Below are 15,096 nucleotides of genomic sequence, written 5' to 3'. Positions count from 1 at the left end.
ATGGCAGTCGTGCGTTTGTGTGTCACTGACCTGAACCCTGTGTGTCTGGGCCACTGGGGTTGGTGAGTCCAGGCATTTCATCCTCATCCTCCGTCAGTTCTCCCTCTGCCCTTTTAACTTTGTCTATGCTGTCACGACACTCCGACATCAGACGCATCTGGAAAGACGAGATGATTCAGATAAATTTAATAACATTTAAATGAATACACATGTTAACAATGACACACACACATCTAAGTACAATTTAAGGCACTTGGAGTTTACTTGAGTATTTCTTTTATATACAGTCCATTTTGGAGGTAAATATTGCACCTTTTAAGTAGTTTTTTTAGTTAACTTAGTTACAATTTACAATAAAAAACATGAATTACTATAATGTTCATCTAACCTGTAAGAAAGTATTTAAATTTGACAACATGTCAATATATTATAAAATCACTTTTAAAGGAGCCGCTCTGAATCATGAATACTAGATTTTGATTCTTAAAAGTGCATTTTACTGATTTTTTTATTACTTGATTACTTTTATTTACTTACTATAGCCTCTCACATCAGATGGTATTTATTTATAATCTGTTTCTATTTTATCTTTATACATACATGAGTAAAACCCAAAAGCAATATGGTCTGTGCCCTCAGACAATCATATCAGAACAGAGTTGGGTTTGAAAGCTTTTCAATTCACTGCCCCTTTTTCATGAAATGATTTAGAGAAGGACCTGAAACTGTCAGAACTCTTTACTTTGGGGGAATTTAAGCCTATCTTTAAGGAAATAATACTCTTGCTCGGTGTAATTGCTTCTAAACTTTGCACTGAGACTGCTCTTGAACTCTTATTGTATAAAAGTAGATATTGTATTTTATTACTTTGTCATGTATGTCTTAATAAGCATTTCACCTCATTAAATAAAGGATATACACACACATACAGTTGCGGAAAAAATGATTAGATCATCCTTGTTTTCTTCAATTTCTTGTTCATTTTAATGCCTGGTACAGCTAAAGGTACATTTGTTTGGACAAATATAATGATAACAACATAAATAGCTCATAAGAGTTTGATTTCAGAGCTGATATCTATCCATTTTCCATGGCTTTCCTGATAATAACCAAAATCACTTCAGTTCTTACATCAATATCTATGGCATTGTACTGACAAAAACAGTGCTTTTAGGCATTCCATGTTTTCTTTTCTGTGTGTTTTAGTCACATGATACACACAGGAGTTAGTACTTGATTGCATGACTATGGTCTAATAATTTTTTCCACGACTGTATGTACTTTTGCTGTAACAACACTTTAAAATCAGGTCTGTTCCTTGTGGTAGAGTATTTATACACTGTAGTATTTCTACTTTTAGTTTCTATGTATATTTGATTGTGTTTTTCCTGTAAAGCCACGAAAAAAAGCGAACTTGCGGTGGTGACTTCAAAACACAATTCATTCCAAAGTCAGTAGATTTAATTAACATCTCAGACTAAAACAAAGCTTTCTTCTCTCGTAGACTTTAAGCCAAGTTGTGTTTCAGCCTTTTATATAATATTTAATATAATATTATATAATACAGCTGTAGGCCAGCAGACTCACGTAGCCTGTGTAAACGGAGTCCATGTCTGGGCTGGAGCGGTTGGCGTTGGCCTCCCTCTGCTGGAGGTGGTACCGACCTGCATCCAGAGCCTGGTCCAGCTGCCTCAGACTGGCCTCCAGTTGACCCGGATCACCTGCAACGAGGCCACAATAGATTAAAAAAAAAGAATACCCAAGAAAATGTTGGATGGCTAATTTCTTTGTTGACATGCTTGCTAGTGGTGAATGATGTAATCAAAGCATGCTTTAATCTGAAATGAAAAGTGATGAGACGTCGTGACAAAAGACAGAAGTTGGTTTTAAAACAATGATATTAGCTGTGAAATTAATGATGGAAAAAAAAAGAATCAAACACAAACAAATACAAATTCGATGAAAACGTGACAGTTGGGTGAGTTGGACTTCATGCAATGGTGCCATCTCTGCATGTTGCACTGTCTTCAATGATGGGACATGCAATTTAGTGATGATTCTAACATGGTACAGATCTGTTAAACAGTGAGTTTTTAGTTCTAAAACTCATCACATGCTTTCCTGCCTTATCCTGACTGTTTCGTACCAGAGGAGGATTTCAAAGTGTTCTCAGTCAGTTTTATATAGGCCTCTGGACTCTCTGGAATAACTACATCTGGAAAGAGAGAAATAAAACAAACACTACTTATAATGTGGGCATGATTCAAAGCGATACTGGTCCTCAACTATGATTCATGTCTTTTACAATGAGGATGTTGAACCTACTGCTATTATTTAATAGTTTCTTATGGTCTTATTTTCATAAAAAGTTTGTGAAGGGATTTTTACCCCAGCCCCGAAGGGGAGGCTAGGGGTATTGTTTTTGGTTTGGTTTGTTTGTTAACAATCTAGCAGCAAAACTATCAGTTGAATTCATACCAAATTTGGTTTATATGTTGCCAGTGACCCAGAATAGATCTCATTACATTTTTGGGTAAAATGGGTCAAAGTTGAAATTTTTTATGAATTTTTAAAATCTTTTTTTTCTCCCCATTTACTTATAATGGGCGAAATTTCAAATGTCTATAACAGCAAATCTACTGGTTGAATTAATCTCAAACTGGGTTTATAGATTGCTAGTGACCCAAAATAGATGTGATTATATTTTGGGAAAAATAGGTCAAAGTTAAAATTTTTCATGAATTTTTTTTTACGTATTTTTTTTCCCCATTTACTTATAATTGGTGAGATGTCACATGTCTACAAAAACATCAATTTTGTTTCAATTTACTTCAAACTTCACACATACATAGAGGCAAGTGATAATCTGACATCAGAACAGGCATAGACATGATGACATCAGCTGGATTGATGCCAAAATAAGCTACAATACGTGCAAGGGGCGGGGTTTGTTGTGCCTGGTACCACTTGTTTTTCCTGCATTTCTTATTTCATGTAAAGTATTGTATAAAATCTTAGGCCACTTGTAGCTTTGTATATTCATTTTTCAGTCTTTTTTGTTGGTTAAAACAAGAAAATATAAGGAAAATGTAGAAGGCCTTTTTGTGTGTTTTTGACACTGTACAAACTAAAGTCAGTATTTAGTGAGACCTGTGTTCCCATAACAAAAAGTAAGGCAAACATTAAGAAATGTCTCATGTGTTGAATAAAACCTGGTGTAAAAACAACAGAAAATTATTACTGAGAATCTCATACTGTTCTAAACAAGAGTTAAACATGTTATACATAAAAGGACATGACACTAAATACTCGACACAGGTTTATAGAAGCTGTATTTTTTCCATTCATGTTTGCTTTTAATGCTGTACATACAGTATTTCCTGAGCAGCACTGAAGCTGTTTTAACACTGTAACAGATGAAACATTTATAAAACTAATTCAACTTTGTTGGAATATGGAGAATAATTTAATTCAGAATGTGTTGGCATTCACCTTCCTGCCTTTGAGACAACCAGAAAAACCACAGGGAGCACTTACTTATGCCTAAGCAATTCTGTTGAACACCTCTGAAACAAAAAAGTAAACCTGCCAAAAGTGACCCTTTTCAGGAGACATACTATAGCCTTACATCTCAACAATGGAAGACTAGGGGATCAACTGGAAGAAAAAAACCTTAAACATCTAAAAGAACAATTAATATGTTCAAAATTATTTAACAGACCATAAATGAATATAAGAAAGCTTGTCCTAATGTATGGAACCATCTGAACCTGTTGGTGACGACCAAAACACAACCCAAACTCCTCTAGGAGCACTTATTAACACATAAAACACTTAAGAAAAATAAGGTAAAGAATGTAACAAAACTATATCCTCTCCGTCTTAAAGAGAGCAAAGGCTTTCACAAGGTTAAAATATTGAGAGTATATGTTTTTGTTTGTTTTGAGATTTTTGTATTTTTAGTAGAAAAATTAAAGCAGTTTGCATTTTTTCCATAGTTAAAAGTTAATCATACATTATTAGGCCTGTAACGGTACACAAAATTTTCGGTTCGGTACGTTTTCGGTTTTCAAAGCCACGGTTCGGTTTTTTTTCGGTTCGGTACGGGAAGAAAGAAAACCCCTCAAAATGTCTTTAATACATTTATGAATTTTTTAACATTTTTCCCCCAATTTTTGGACACAATAGAATATAGAAAAACAGGAATAATATAATTCTGCTGCTATAAATCAAATAGAAAATAAAATAAATTATTAATATGACTAAATGTATTTTAAACATTAGTATTGCACTTTTCTCTGACAGGTAGTTTTGAACAAACAAGAAAAATCTAATCACAGTTCTGTCAGTTCACAATCTGCAGAAAAATATCAGCAAAAAAATTCTGCATGAAGTTCAACATCAACAGGAGGGTAAACTGGTATTCTGTTTAAACAAACTGAAGAGCAACATTGACAACAAACTGAACCAAATTATTTATTTTAGGACAGAGAATAAATTGTTTAGGACACTGTGTGTACTTGTGTGTGTATGTGTGTGTGTGTTTGAGTGTGCGCGCGCATGGAACGTACGATTTGTCTGGGGGATGGTTTGTTTGTTGTTTTTTTGTTTTGTTTTTTTTGGTCGGAGCCGGGGGGTGGGGGGGTGCGGTCCGGTCCATAACTAACGTAACTAACGCTGGCGTGAAACGAAAGTGAAACTTTATTTTTATATACTGTCAGTGGCCAACTCCGAGTTTTATTCCTCTGTTATACAGCGTGCATGAGAGAGAGAGAGAGAGAGAGAGAGAGAGAGAGAGAGAGAGAGAGAGAGAGAGAGAGAGAGCTAGTGTGTTTTAGAACTACCGTAGTTCCTAGGGGCCAAACAACGTCCGTCTTATCTCCGTCTCTTTCCTCGTTGTTGTCTTTCACCGGGACCTGAAGTGATCCAAACTGGACTATACTGATGGTGGAGGGTCTTCAGTCTCTTCCTTCCAGGTTCACATCATATTTGTTTTTTTTGTTTTGTTTTTTTTTTTACCTTATATCAGCTGCTATTTGGTATTTTGGGTCAATGTGCGTGTCCTTTAATATGTCCGTGTGAAACTTGCGCGGATTTAAAGTTCCGCATTAAACGACATCTTTCGTTCCTTTTTCTTTTTGTCAACATACTGTGCCGTTTCGGTACAGCTGTGTGCCGAACCGAACAGGTGTGTACCGAAACGGTTCGGTTCGGTACGTGTACCGTTACAGGCCTATACATTATCATTATGAATTTTTACAGACATAAAACCTTTGTAGCCTATTTAACCCCCTACACAATGATGATCTCAAAGAAACTGTTAAATACTGATGTCAAAAATGCACCTTTTTCTGACTATTGATGCAGAATTAAATCCCTGCCAATATTAGTTCAAGTCCAGTGACAGACCAACCTGACAGCACTGCAGACGCCGTCCTCAGATACTCATCCTCCTCGTCCTGTTCTTGACCCCTGTCCCTTTGTCTCTGTCCTCCAGGACTCTCCAGGCCTCGGCTCAGGTCGTAGTCGTGGTCCCACTCTAAGGGGATGGAATCCACGCTGGCCGGTGTGTCGCGGCCAGAGCGGTCGGCCCTGGTGAGCGCCGTTGTGCCTGAGGCTGGACGGCTGGACGGCCGAGGCAGAGACGAGTCGCCCCAATGCAGCTCGGAGAGTTCAGCCCCCTCCTCCAGGTCCAGCTCCCGGTCCGAACCGTCCAGCTCATCATCAGCCAACTGCAGGAAAACAAAGACACGTGTTTAAAGACACAAAGAAAATGATCAAATGTGTAAAGGCCGGAGAAAATCATAATAATAAAAATAAAGCCCATTTTTATCAACTTGCATAATGTACTTTATTTCTATCATGGTGTATATTATTTAACCCTTAAAGACAAAACTATTTTCTCTACATTTAATGTTTCCTAAGTGATTAATCACCATTTATTATAATATTATCCTGTGAGTTTTGCATTTTTCAGTGAAAATCATGTATTTGTCTATATTTAATTCACTACTCATGTAGATGTTCATTAAAACTCTGAATAAATTCAAAGGTAATTAATTCAGAACAGAGAAAACTGAAGAAAAAGTGGCTTTTTCAGTAAAATACATCATTAACTGAACATAAAAACAAGTGTCTCCATCCTCTGTCATATAGACTTCTCTTAGACTAATACAGAAGACTGTGGTGTTTATCATATGTGAAACTGAATTTTTCAGTAGAAATCAGGTATTCTCCAAATGATCATAAAGATATTCATAAGATTTCAGAGTGATTTCAAAGGTTATTAGGTCAAATCAGAAAAAACTGAAGAAAAAAGAACCATTTTCAGTCAAATATATCATTAACTTAAAATAAACTACATGTGTTTTTTGGTGAATCACTGTTCACTCTGGAGCCTCTGAACATCCAAATGGGTCATATCTGATAACCATGAAAAGATGACAAATTGTCATTTACATCTATTAATAGGATTAGTGGATCAACACTTATCAAACATTTTAGATCAGCAGATGCTTTTGGTCAGATCTTTGAGGGTTTATATATTTGTCGCTTGTCTGTACCCATGTGCAGCACTTTGTAGTTTCTGTTTTAAGAGGCACTACATAAATAAAATGGGAGAGTTTTGTATTCAGTATGTTATGAACATGCTGATATAATGGAGCGTATATTCTGTTTATAACCAGCTGTCGGTGTCAAACTATGCCGGACATGTTTTCACGTGTTTTCACCATGTCACAGGTGTTGAAGGACAGCTGTGATGTGAATGTTGTCGTGCACTTTGCGTGAACTGAGTCAACTGTTGACTGTAACAAAATAATATCTCAGTTCAGTCCTGACATGAGACTAACGGCCTAATCTTCCTCCAGAGGTCATTTAAGGAAATAACTTATTTCGAGAAGCTGTATCTTGCAAAATAAAGAACAATAAATAGATTTTCTTCACCTCCACTGCATCATCGTTATTTCTGACATTTTTGCGAGTGAGACTGAGTGTCTACAAGCTGCATGTGTCTGATGTGTAGCTGCATCTGAACGTCAACTCACAGGCAGACGTGTGAGCTTCTTGTAGTATCTGTCGACTCGTCCGAACACCTCCTGGCAGTATCTCTGCAGCTCCTCCAGCTCCTCTTCGATGACAGCTGCATCCAGAGGTTCACTCTTCTCAATTAGAGCTTCTCCTTGTCTGAACACCATCTCAATCTTCGCTGTGTTCAGGTAGATCTCCTGCTGGAACGCCTGAAGGGAAACACGTCAAAGATCTCAGGCTCAGCACAGAAAAAGAACCCTGAATACAAAGGCAGACTGTTTCTTCAGTAAGATCCGCTCACAGTGTATATTACTGATCACACCTAGGAGTCAAACCATGAACTGAAAACATGAAACATTACATTTATTACTCCACTACTTAGGAACAGAAGTGCATGAAATATCTTCACTCATATTTAATAGTGTTTTATGCTCGGTTTTAAACAGTGGTGGAAAAACATTTTTGGACATCCCATGCATTTGTGATACAGTACATTAAAAATCATTTCATTCAACTCTGCCAAGTAGTGCTCCATTCTCCAAACCCACATAATCTGTTCCATCGAGAAAAACTGGATTTTTCAGCAAAATAATGACTGTCACGAATTTAGTTTGATTGTATCTTCTATTTAACAGCAAACAAACAAACAAAAATCACTGATGCAACCACAGATTTTGAAACACAAAAGATTTTTCTGAAATTATTTCATAATAATATTGGAGATTTTGTAACATTTTAGGTGTCTGAAAACGTTTTTCCCTCTACTTTACACAGGATAGCAGACAACTCTGAAGGCTCGTGACACGATTAATTAAATTTGGACTTTTTCTTTGGTTTGAGCATTTATGAAATTAATCCTTATGAAGGAAAATTCCCTATTGGTGGAGGTACTGTATAATACAGTCATGGAAAAAATTAACAGACCACCTTTGTTTTCTTCAATTTCTTGTTCATTTTAATGCCTGGTAAGGTATTTAAGGCACATTTCTTAGGACAAATATAATGAAAACAACAAAAATAGCTCATAAGAGTTTAATTTAAGAGCTGATATCTATCCATTTTCCATGGTTTTCTTGGTAAAAAAAAAACAAAATCACTTCAGTTCTTACATCAATAGCTATGGCATTGTACTGACAAAAACTGTGCTTTTAGGCATTCCATGTTTTCCTTTCTGTCTGTTTTAGTCACATGATACACACAGGAGTTAGTACTTGATTGCGTAACCATTGTTTTTGACGACTATTGATGGTCAAATAATTTTTTCTGCGACTGTACAATATGTTGTTATTTATTTGAAAAGTCACCAAAGCATTCAAAAGTATTAAACTAAAAGGCACAGCATTTGCCTCTGAGATGGATTCAAGTATAAAGTATTGTAAAATGGACATATTTGAGTAGAAGTATTTGGTTCCATTCTACTGCTGTTCATTCTTACCCTGAGTTGTTTTATCTTGGCCTGTACGTCGCACTCAGAGAAGTGCTCTATGTTGGTGAGTTGAAGGTCCATCTCCGTCAGCCACACCAGGATGCTGTCTCGAGCCGTCTCAAACTCCTCCCTCTGACCAATGAAGTGCTGTTGAAGACACAAACACATTTAATATCAGATACCCTTCTTGTGATGTGAATGTTATTGGATATTAAACACAGATATAATTTATTTTACGGGCAGGTACATTTCAACCACCTGACCCTGCATTACCTTAAGTCTACGGAGAATGGCGGCTACCCTCCTCTGCAGGCTATCCCATCTCCTATTCCCATCATGCACCATTTCTTTGAGGTGGCAGGAGGAGTCGGTGCGGTTTTCCCGGGCTAGACGACGGTACTGTTTGTTGATGAGTTCCAGCTGAGTCAGACACTCCTGCACCTGACGCTGGAAGGCCTGCAACAAAAACAAAACACATACTTTTAAAAGGCTGTAGGGACACACTGACAAAACAGTGATGAAAGTTGTACTGATTTTTTACATGGATGCAAAAAGAAATAAAAAAAAATGGCTCTTGAAATCTCTTTGTGTATTTAGTCTAAAATATGTACTGCATGTCATTAACGTGGCATCAGTAACATATCACATCCACAGGTCCTGCTCACAGGCCATGAGCTGTGTATCATTTGCATTTTGTTGTACTTAATCTGCATTTGTTGGTGTCATCGTAGAGCATTTTGGTGTTAAATGCTTGTCTACATTTATGATTTTTTCCCCTATTATTCTTACAGTTGCAGCAGATGATAATTTCTGAAAAGTTAATAAACAAAAAACTAAGTATGCTGACAAATTGTGTGTTGGATAAGAGTTATTTTACAGCCACCAGGGACAAAACCAGGGCAGATGGTCCAAACCAGACTCAGTGAGCAGGAATGTGCACGTGCCCAGTGACGGACGGCAGCAGCTGAACGGACCAGCGCAGACGAGTTAGAGTAACATGACACTCATCCCGTTTTCTCTGTTTTCTCTACTCTACTGTGACTGTGTCTGTCTACAAATGTGTTAAACTCACATGGTGAAACTTTAATACCTGACAGGAAACGCATTGAAAATACTAGAAAACATACAGACATCTATGTTTATTTTTACTTTACAACCAGTTTTAGTGCAAACACATGTAATTACACAGTAACTACTGCAGCTTTTTACTCTTTTACTCTGGTTTACACACCTCAAACTTCTTGAGCTCCTCTTTAGCGACAGTATAGAGCACTCCAGAGGAGTTGGGCAGAGCTGCTGTTCTTTCTGAAGTCTTTAGCCAGTCCTCAAACCTGGAGTAATCATCCAGAAACTTCTGCCACAACCTCCACGTCTCCTCAATCCTGATAAGAAAAAGTTGCAGCATGAAGGCAGTAATGTTACAACTTAATATTTTAACTCATCATGAAAGCAAAAACAGTTTGCACATGAACACAATGAAGAAGAAATGATCCAAGAGGCACTGACTTGAGTCTCCTCTCCATAGACATGGCACAGATGTTCCTCCATCGTCTGTCCAGGCCTCTGGTTGCCTGTTGGATGGAATCACACTCTGTCTCCGTGGAGCAGGCATCGCAGTCATGGAGCAGGACTTCACAGAGGTTTAACACAGATGCAACACCGGTGCTGTGTTTCTCGATGTCCCTCTGCAGCTCCTAAAACCATGAACGATCACTTAGTTTGTGCATCATCAAAGGTAAATGTTCTAGATGTACATTCTACCTTACTACTCCACTTTAACTTAAGAGAAGATTTTATTTTTTTGCAACACCATTTCAGACATTACTTGGAATGCATATTATGTATAAAGGAGGCTTCTGGTGCTACATTATAAAAAGCAATTCACTCCAAAAAGGACAGACTAGAATGCAAAAATGTAATGTTAATATATATTTCTACTCTTTACTTGAGTATTTCCATTTAATGCTACTCATGCATCAAGTGAACTCTTCAAAAACCTTCTTGACTTCACTGGAAAATGCACAAAACTAAAAACGGTAGTTTTCCTGAGCTCATAAAGAGCTGAGTTCGTAGAAATGTGTGGTTCTTACATGACAGTGAAGTTAAAAGTCTCTGATGAGCTTATAGAATATGATGCATTTCTACCTAACTATCATCAGTTTATCAGATCACTTAAATGAGCTCAACTGTAAACATGTACAGCAGTAAAATATATCATACATGTTACTGCAGCAGTAAATTAATAAAAAATGTAATGTAATAGAAAAGCACGGCTTTACTACAAGTAAAGGATGTTCACAGTGTGATGTTAGTGCTTTTACTTCTGTAAAAGCTGGGAATATAGTGTGGTCTGATAAACTAAATGCATGTGCAGTTAACTCTGGCGCTTTGAAGAGGAAGGAGGTCTATGGGGTCGTAGAATCCAGTCCGGATTTAGAGCGGCATCTTGGCAGCAGCAAAGATACTGATACTGACTGTACTGACTGTAGGCAAGTTTAAAACATACACTCAGATGTGTGTGTGTGTGTGTGTGTGTGTGTGTGAGTCATGCTGTGGTTCCCTCATGTGCTTCGGTGTCACTCATTTTCCACCAACTCAGTTTGAGTCACATTATGTTGAGTTATGTTTGTTTACCCTTATTTACATGTTTTCCATAAAATACAATGTGCTCTCTCAATATTTGCCAAGCTTTATGGTGCTGCAAAATGGAGTATATTTATCACACACAAGGCAGGCTTTTGTTGTGTGGTTTGTTATGTATTTCCTGTGACTGGAGTTTTCTGGTGTTTTTCCAGTGTAGGTTCTGTTCCACTCACCTGCTGCTGGTTGAGTTTCCTCTGGATCTCCTGGTCATCACAGGTGTCGTAGACGATGGGTCTGGACAGCTCTGTCTCAATGTGAGCCAGCCAAGAACGCAGGCTGCTCATGTTTTTATCCAACTGCTGCACTGCCACCAGGGTTTCCCTCAACTTCTTCACCCTGAAACAGGAGCATGGGGGTCAGAGTTGGATTATGGGATGACAGTGATCAGTCAGGAGAAATCTGTGACCACTCACTAAGCTATTATTGTCACTGAAAACTTAACTTTTTTCTGCTTCTTTCAGTTGATTTTGTACAGTCACAAAAATGAAGCAAAACAGGAAAATGTAATAAATCACCGCAAAAAACAGATACTGCATGTAACGTTGCACCTAAGTGTGAATAACATATTGTAGCTGAAATTAAAAGTATTCATGACTCAGCAGCACAAAACCAAAGCCATGGTAGAGTAATATGCCAGACATAAGCAGTGTTCCTTAGATCAGAGAGGCCAGACTTGCTCCGTTACAAGATTATGACATAATGTGCCCGCACTTAAAAACCCTCAGCCTTCAGTCCAGGCAAAAATGTTTTGTACATGCAGATGGACAGACAGATGGATGACGAACTGATGACAATACCCTGCAGTGAGGGCCAAGGGTAAAAACCTTATTTGAACCCCTCACACCAACTGGGAACCTACAACAGCACACTGGCATTTATAAACTCTTAGCATTACAGTCCACAAAATCATGTTATACTTAGCACACATCCATCTGTTTACAAGGACATGACCAGACATCTTAAGACTCGAAGCCTCACCCTAAAAAACAATGCAAATTCATTAAGAAGGCGGTGGCTGTAAACACACATTCAACACATCTGTTCTACGCTACGAGCTAATGCTTTAGTGAGACTTGTCTTGTGCACATGCTCAGGTCAACAGACCGATGAACGAAAGAGCGTTGCCATCTTGCAGTACTGTGGTGCAGAAGCTACATGGAATTAACAACACACTGAGTCTCCAAATTCAGAGATTTGCTGTAAATTTTCTTACAGTACAACATGATGCAAGTCAGAATACTTTGTATACATGCACAGCTGACCCTGATGAAACACTAAGCACAAAAATATCTATTCATGCTACTCATGTCGTCTCTGCATCAGTTCAGGTTAATTAGTAGCCAGAAAACATTAATATTCCATCTTTTGTCTTCTTCATGACAATTTCCACCCTGAGCACTGAAACAACTTAAAACCACAATGACGAAAATATTTTTAGACACAAGTTCTGCCACATTTCTTCTCAACCATGAAGCTAAAATAACAATCATACAGAGAAAAAGACACACATTGCAAAAACAACTATATCAGAAAAGCTTGTAGATGAATTCGCTTCCATTAAAGCTATAGATGTTTATCATATTGAGTCTGTACTGAAAAAAGTCCTGCCTGTTGATATCGCAGTCGCAGTCCGGCAGATCCTCGCTCGGGCATCCTGCCATGTTATCCGACCCTAAATCCAAAACCATGGGGGTGCCAAATTCCCAAAGACAACGATAATGTCAGGAAGTGTTAGTTTGTGGATCCAAACACCCTTCTCTTTCGTCTGTGAGCTCCACATGGGACTTTCTCTAAAGTCTGTCTGTGCAAAAGGGGGAGGGCGAGCAGGTAGTGGCGGGGTGGTACAACTGTGACTTATCAACTGTTGCTCTTCAAGGTTAAAAAAAGAGAAGCCCAAACAGGCATGTGTGTATGTGTGTGTGTTAGAGAGTTGGAGTGCCTGAGAGTGACAAGTACTGCTGTTTCTAAATGGAGACTTACAGTCAGAGGCAGGAGCCACAGAGCTGCCTTGTGTTGGAATAAAAAAAAAAAAACTTATGCAAAGATAAATGCTACCAGCTTCATGCATGTGTGAAAACTTCCATGGACAGAAAGAGGTTCCAAAAACATATTTAGAATAAAGTAAAATAAAATCCCATCTCTTTGGAAAATGAAAAGTCCAGAAACTGCTCCTCAACTTGACAAAAATGCTCTAAAAACACCAAATGGCAACGCAGTCTGCTCAATATGATGACTAAAGTGTCTCCTTGTGCATTTGGTTTTAAGATGGAGGTAAGAGACAAAGAAAGCAGCTGTCAGTATGAGGTCAACACCCCCACCACCACCCCTCCCATTATAGTCCCAAAGGGAAACAACCAGAAGAAAGAAAGGAGAGCAGAGTCAGAGTTTGAGTCAGGTCAGGCTGTTTGCAAATCAGTGATAAAGGTGATATTTAAGCCATTTTCACATCTTCAGTTTCAAAGTGCAGTGTGCATCATCTCTGCATATATAAAACTGACAAGAGAAGAGATCAGGAGTAAGCGTGAATGGGACCTGCCCCTGGTCTATTTGCTGCTTCACTGAGTAGAAGCTGCACTGACAGCAAAGGAATCAGGAAATGCCTCAACAGCAATGTGGGAAAATTAATTTCCCACCCTGTGCTGAAGTGTCATGAGAGATAACATGGTGAGGAATCCAGACCAATGCAAGTCTTCAGTTAGGCTATACACAGACTGCAGATTAACGTGGTAAATGCTGATGTTTTTACTTGCATGATGAACAGATTTGTTTTTTTATTCATGACAGCTCTAACCACATCAAGTCTGATCTTTTCTAATCAGATCAGACATGTAAATCAGACACAGTTTGAATTTTTTGGACTGAGATCTGAGTCTGAACTGTCACATCTCCATTCATAACTTTAATGTCACATTATATCAACAGCCATCACAGTTCTGTGTGGGTGAGAGTCTGTGAATATAAACATGGAAGACAGATGATGGAGCTAATTAGCAGAAGGTGCTACACCACTGAAGTATTTGGGGTGACAGCTCTGGACAACCAAACCATGTGGGGACATCTCACATTAACACACACCTTTAGTTCCAGAAAAAGCCACCATCAAATCCAGCCGCTCATGAAGTCACTTATACAGTCGTGGAAAAAATTATTAGCCCATCAAAAACAATGGTTATGTAATCAAGTACTAACTCCTGTGTGTATCCTGTGACTGAAACAGACAGAAAAGAAAACATGGAATGCCTAAAAGCACTGTTTTTGTCAGTACAATGCCATAGCTATTGATGTAAGAACTGAAGTGATTTTGGTTATTATCAAGAAAACCATGGAAAACGGATAGATATCAGCTCTGAAATTAAACTCTTATGAGCTATTTTTGTTGGTATCATTATATTTATCCAAACAAATGTACTTTTAGGTGTACCAGGCATTAAAATGAACAAGAAATTGAAGAAAACAAGGGTGGTCTAATAATCTTTTCCGCGACTGTACGTCACTTTATAATTAAATCACATATTCTGACTTTATTAGCCTCCTTCTTTACTTCCACATGACAGGATCCTGCCTGTGATGTCAACTGGAATCTCATATTGGTTATTGGTAAACAGCAAAAAAAAAACCTGAATCTGTGCAAAAAACCTTGGAGTATTTTTCTTTTCAACGAAACAAAATTTTTAAGACCAGACACGTTTCCTTGCCTTTCTGCTATAAGATCTGGAATTCAATAACCCTAAATAACACTGTCATTTAGTCGTGACAGTCAGGAGGACTCACCTGGCAGCGATGAGGTCCAGCAGGTGTTGCCAGCGCTCGCTCACTTTGCTGAGTTTGTGTTGGATCTCGGCCGCCTTGCTGTCCTGGCTGGCCCTGGCCAGACGCTCACCCATAACCTGGAGCTGCTGCTTGTTCTCCTGTGCAACACTGATCTCCTCCTGGTAATCCTGGAAGGAAACACCATGAAGGTGAATGTTAGCACAGGGTGGTGGGTCCATACTCTGTGC

At 38.3% G+C, this 15,096-nt stretch overlaps 1 protein-coding gene across 1 annotated transcript in view; it reads right to left on the bottom strand.

The window, feature by feature from the left end:
- syne1a (spectrin repeat containing, nuclear envelope 1a) overlaps nucleotides 1-15,096 on the bottom strand; it is a 141,839-nt gene that overhangs the window by 9,314 nt on the left and 117,429 nt on the right. The window contains exons 115-125 of the mRNA XM_030128026.1: nucleotides 14,870-15,036; nucleotides 11,272-11,434; nucleotides 9,962-10,149; nucleotides 9,687-9,837; nucleotides 8,729-8,911; nucleotides 8,465-8,602; nucleotides 7,047-7,238; nucleotides 5,414-5,732; nucleotides 2,147-2,215; nucleotides 1,588-1,721; nucleotides 31-157 (exon numbers count right to left, since the gene is read on the bottom strand). Of these exons, the coding sequence (XP_029983886.1) occupies nucleotides 31-157; nucleotides 1,588-1,721; nucleotides 2,147-2,215; nucleotides 5,414-5,732; nucleotides 7,047-7,238; nucleotides 8,465-8,602; nucleotides 8,729-8,911; nucleotides 9,687-9,837; nucleotides 9,962-10,149; nucleotides 11,272-11,434; nucleotides 14,870-15,036 (1,831 nt within the window). The remainder of the gene's footprint in view (nucleotides 1-30; nucleotides 158-1,587; nucleotides 1,722-2,146; nucleotides 2,216-5,413; nucleotides 5,733-7,046; nucleotides 7,239-8,464; nucleotides 8,603-8,728; nucleotides 8,912-9,686; nucleotides 9,838-9,961; nucleotides 10,150-11,271; nucleotides 11,435-14,869; nucleotides 15,037-15,096) is intronic.

Source organism: Sphaeramia orbicularis, chromosome 24, assembly GCF_902148855.1.
Source record: "Sphaeramia orbicularis chromosome 24, fSphaOr1.1, whole genome shotgun sequence".
Classification (NCBI taxonomy): domain Eukaryota; kingdom Metazoa; phylum Chordata; class Actinopteri; order Kurtiformes; family Apogonidae; genus Sphaeramia; species Sphaeramia orbicularis.
Note: the sequence above shows the minus strand (reverse complement) of the source record. Positions and strands in the feature narration are given on the sequence as shown.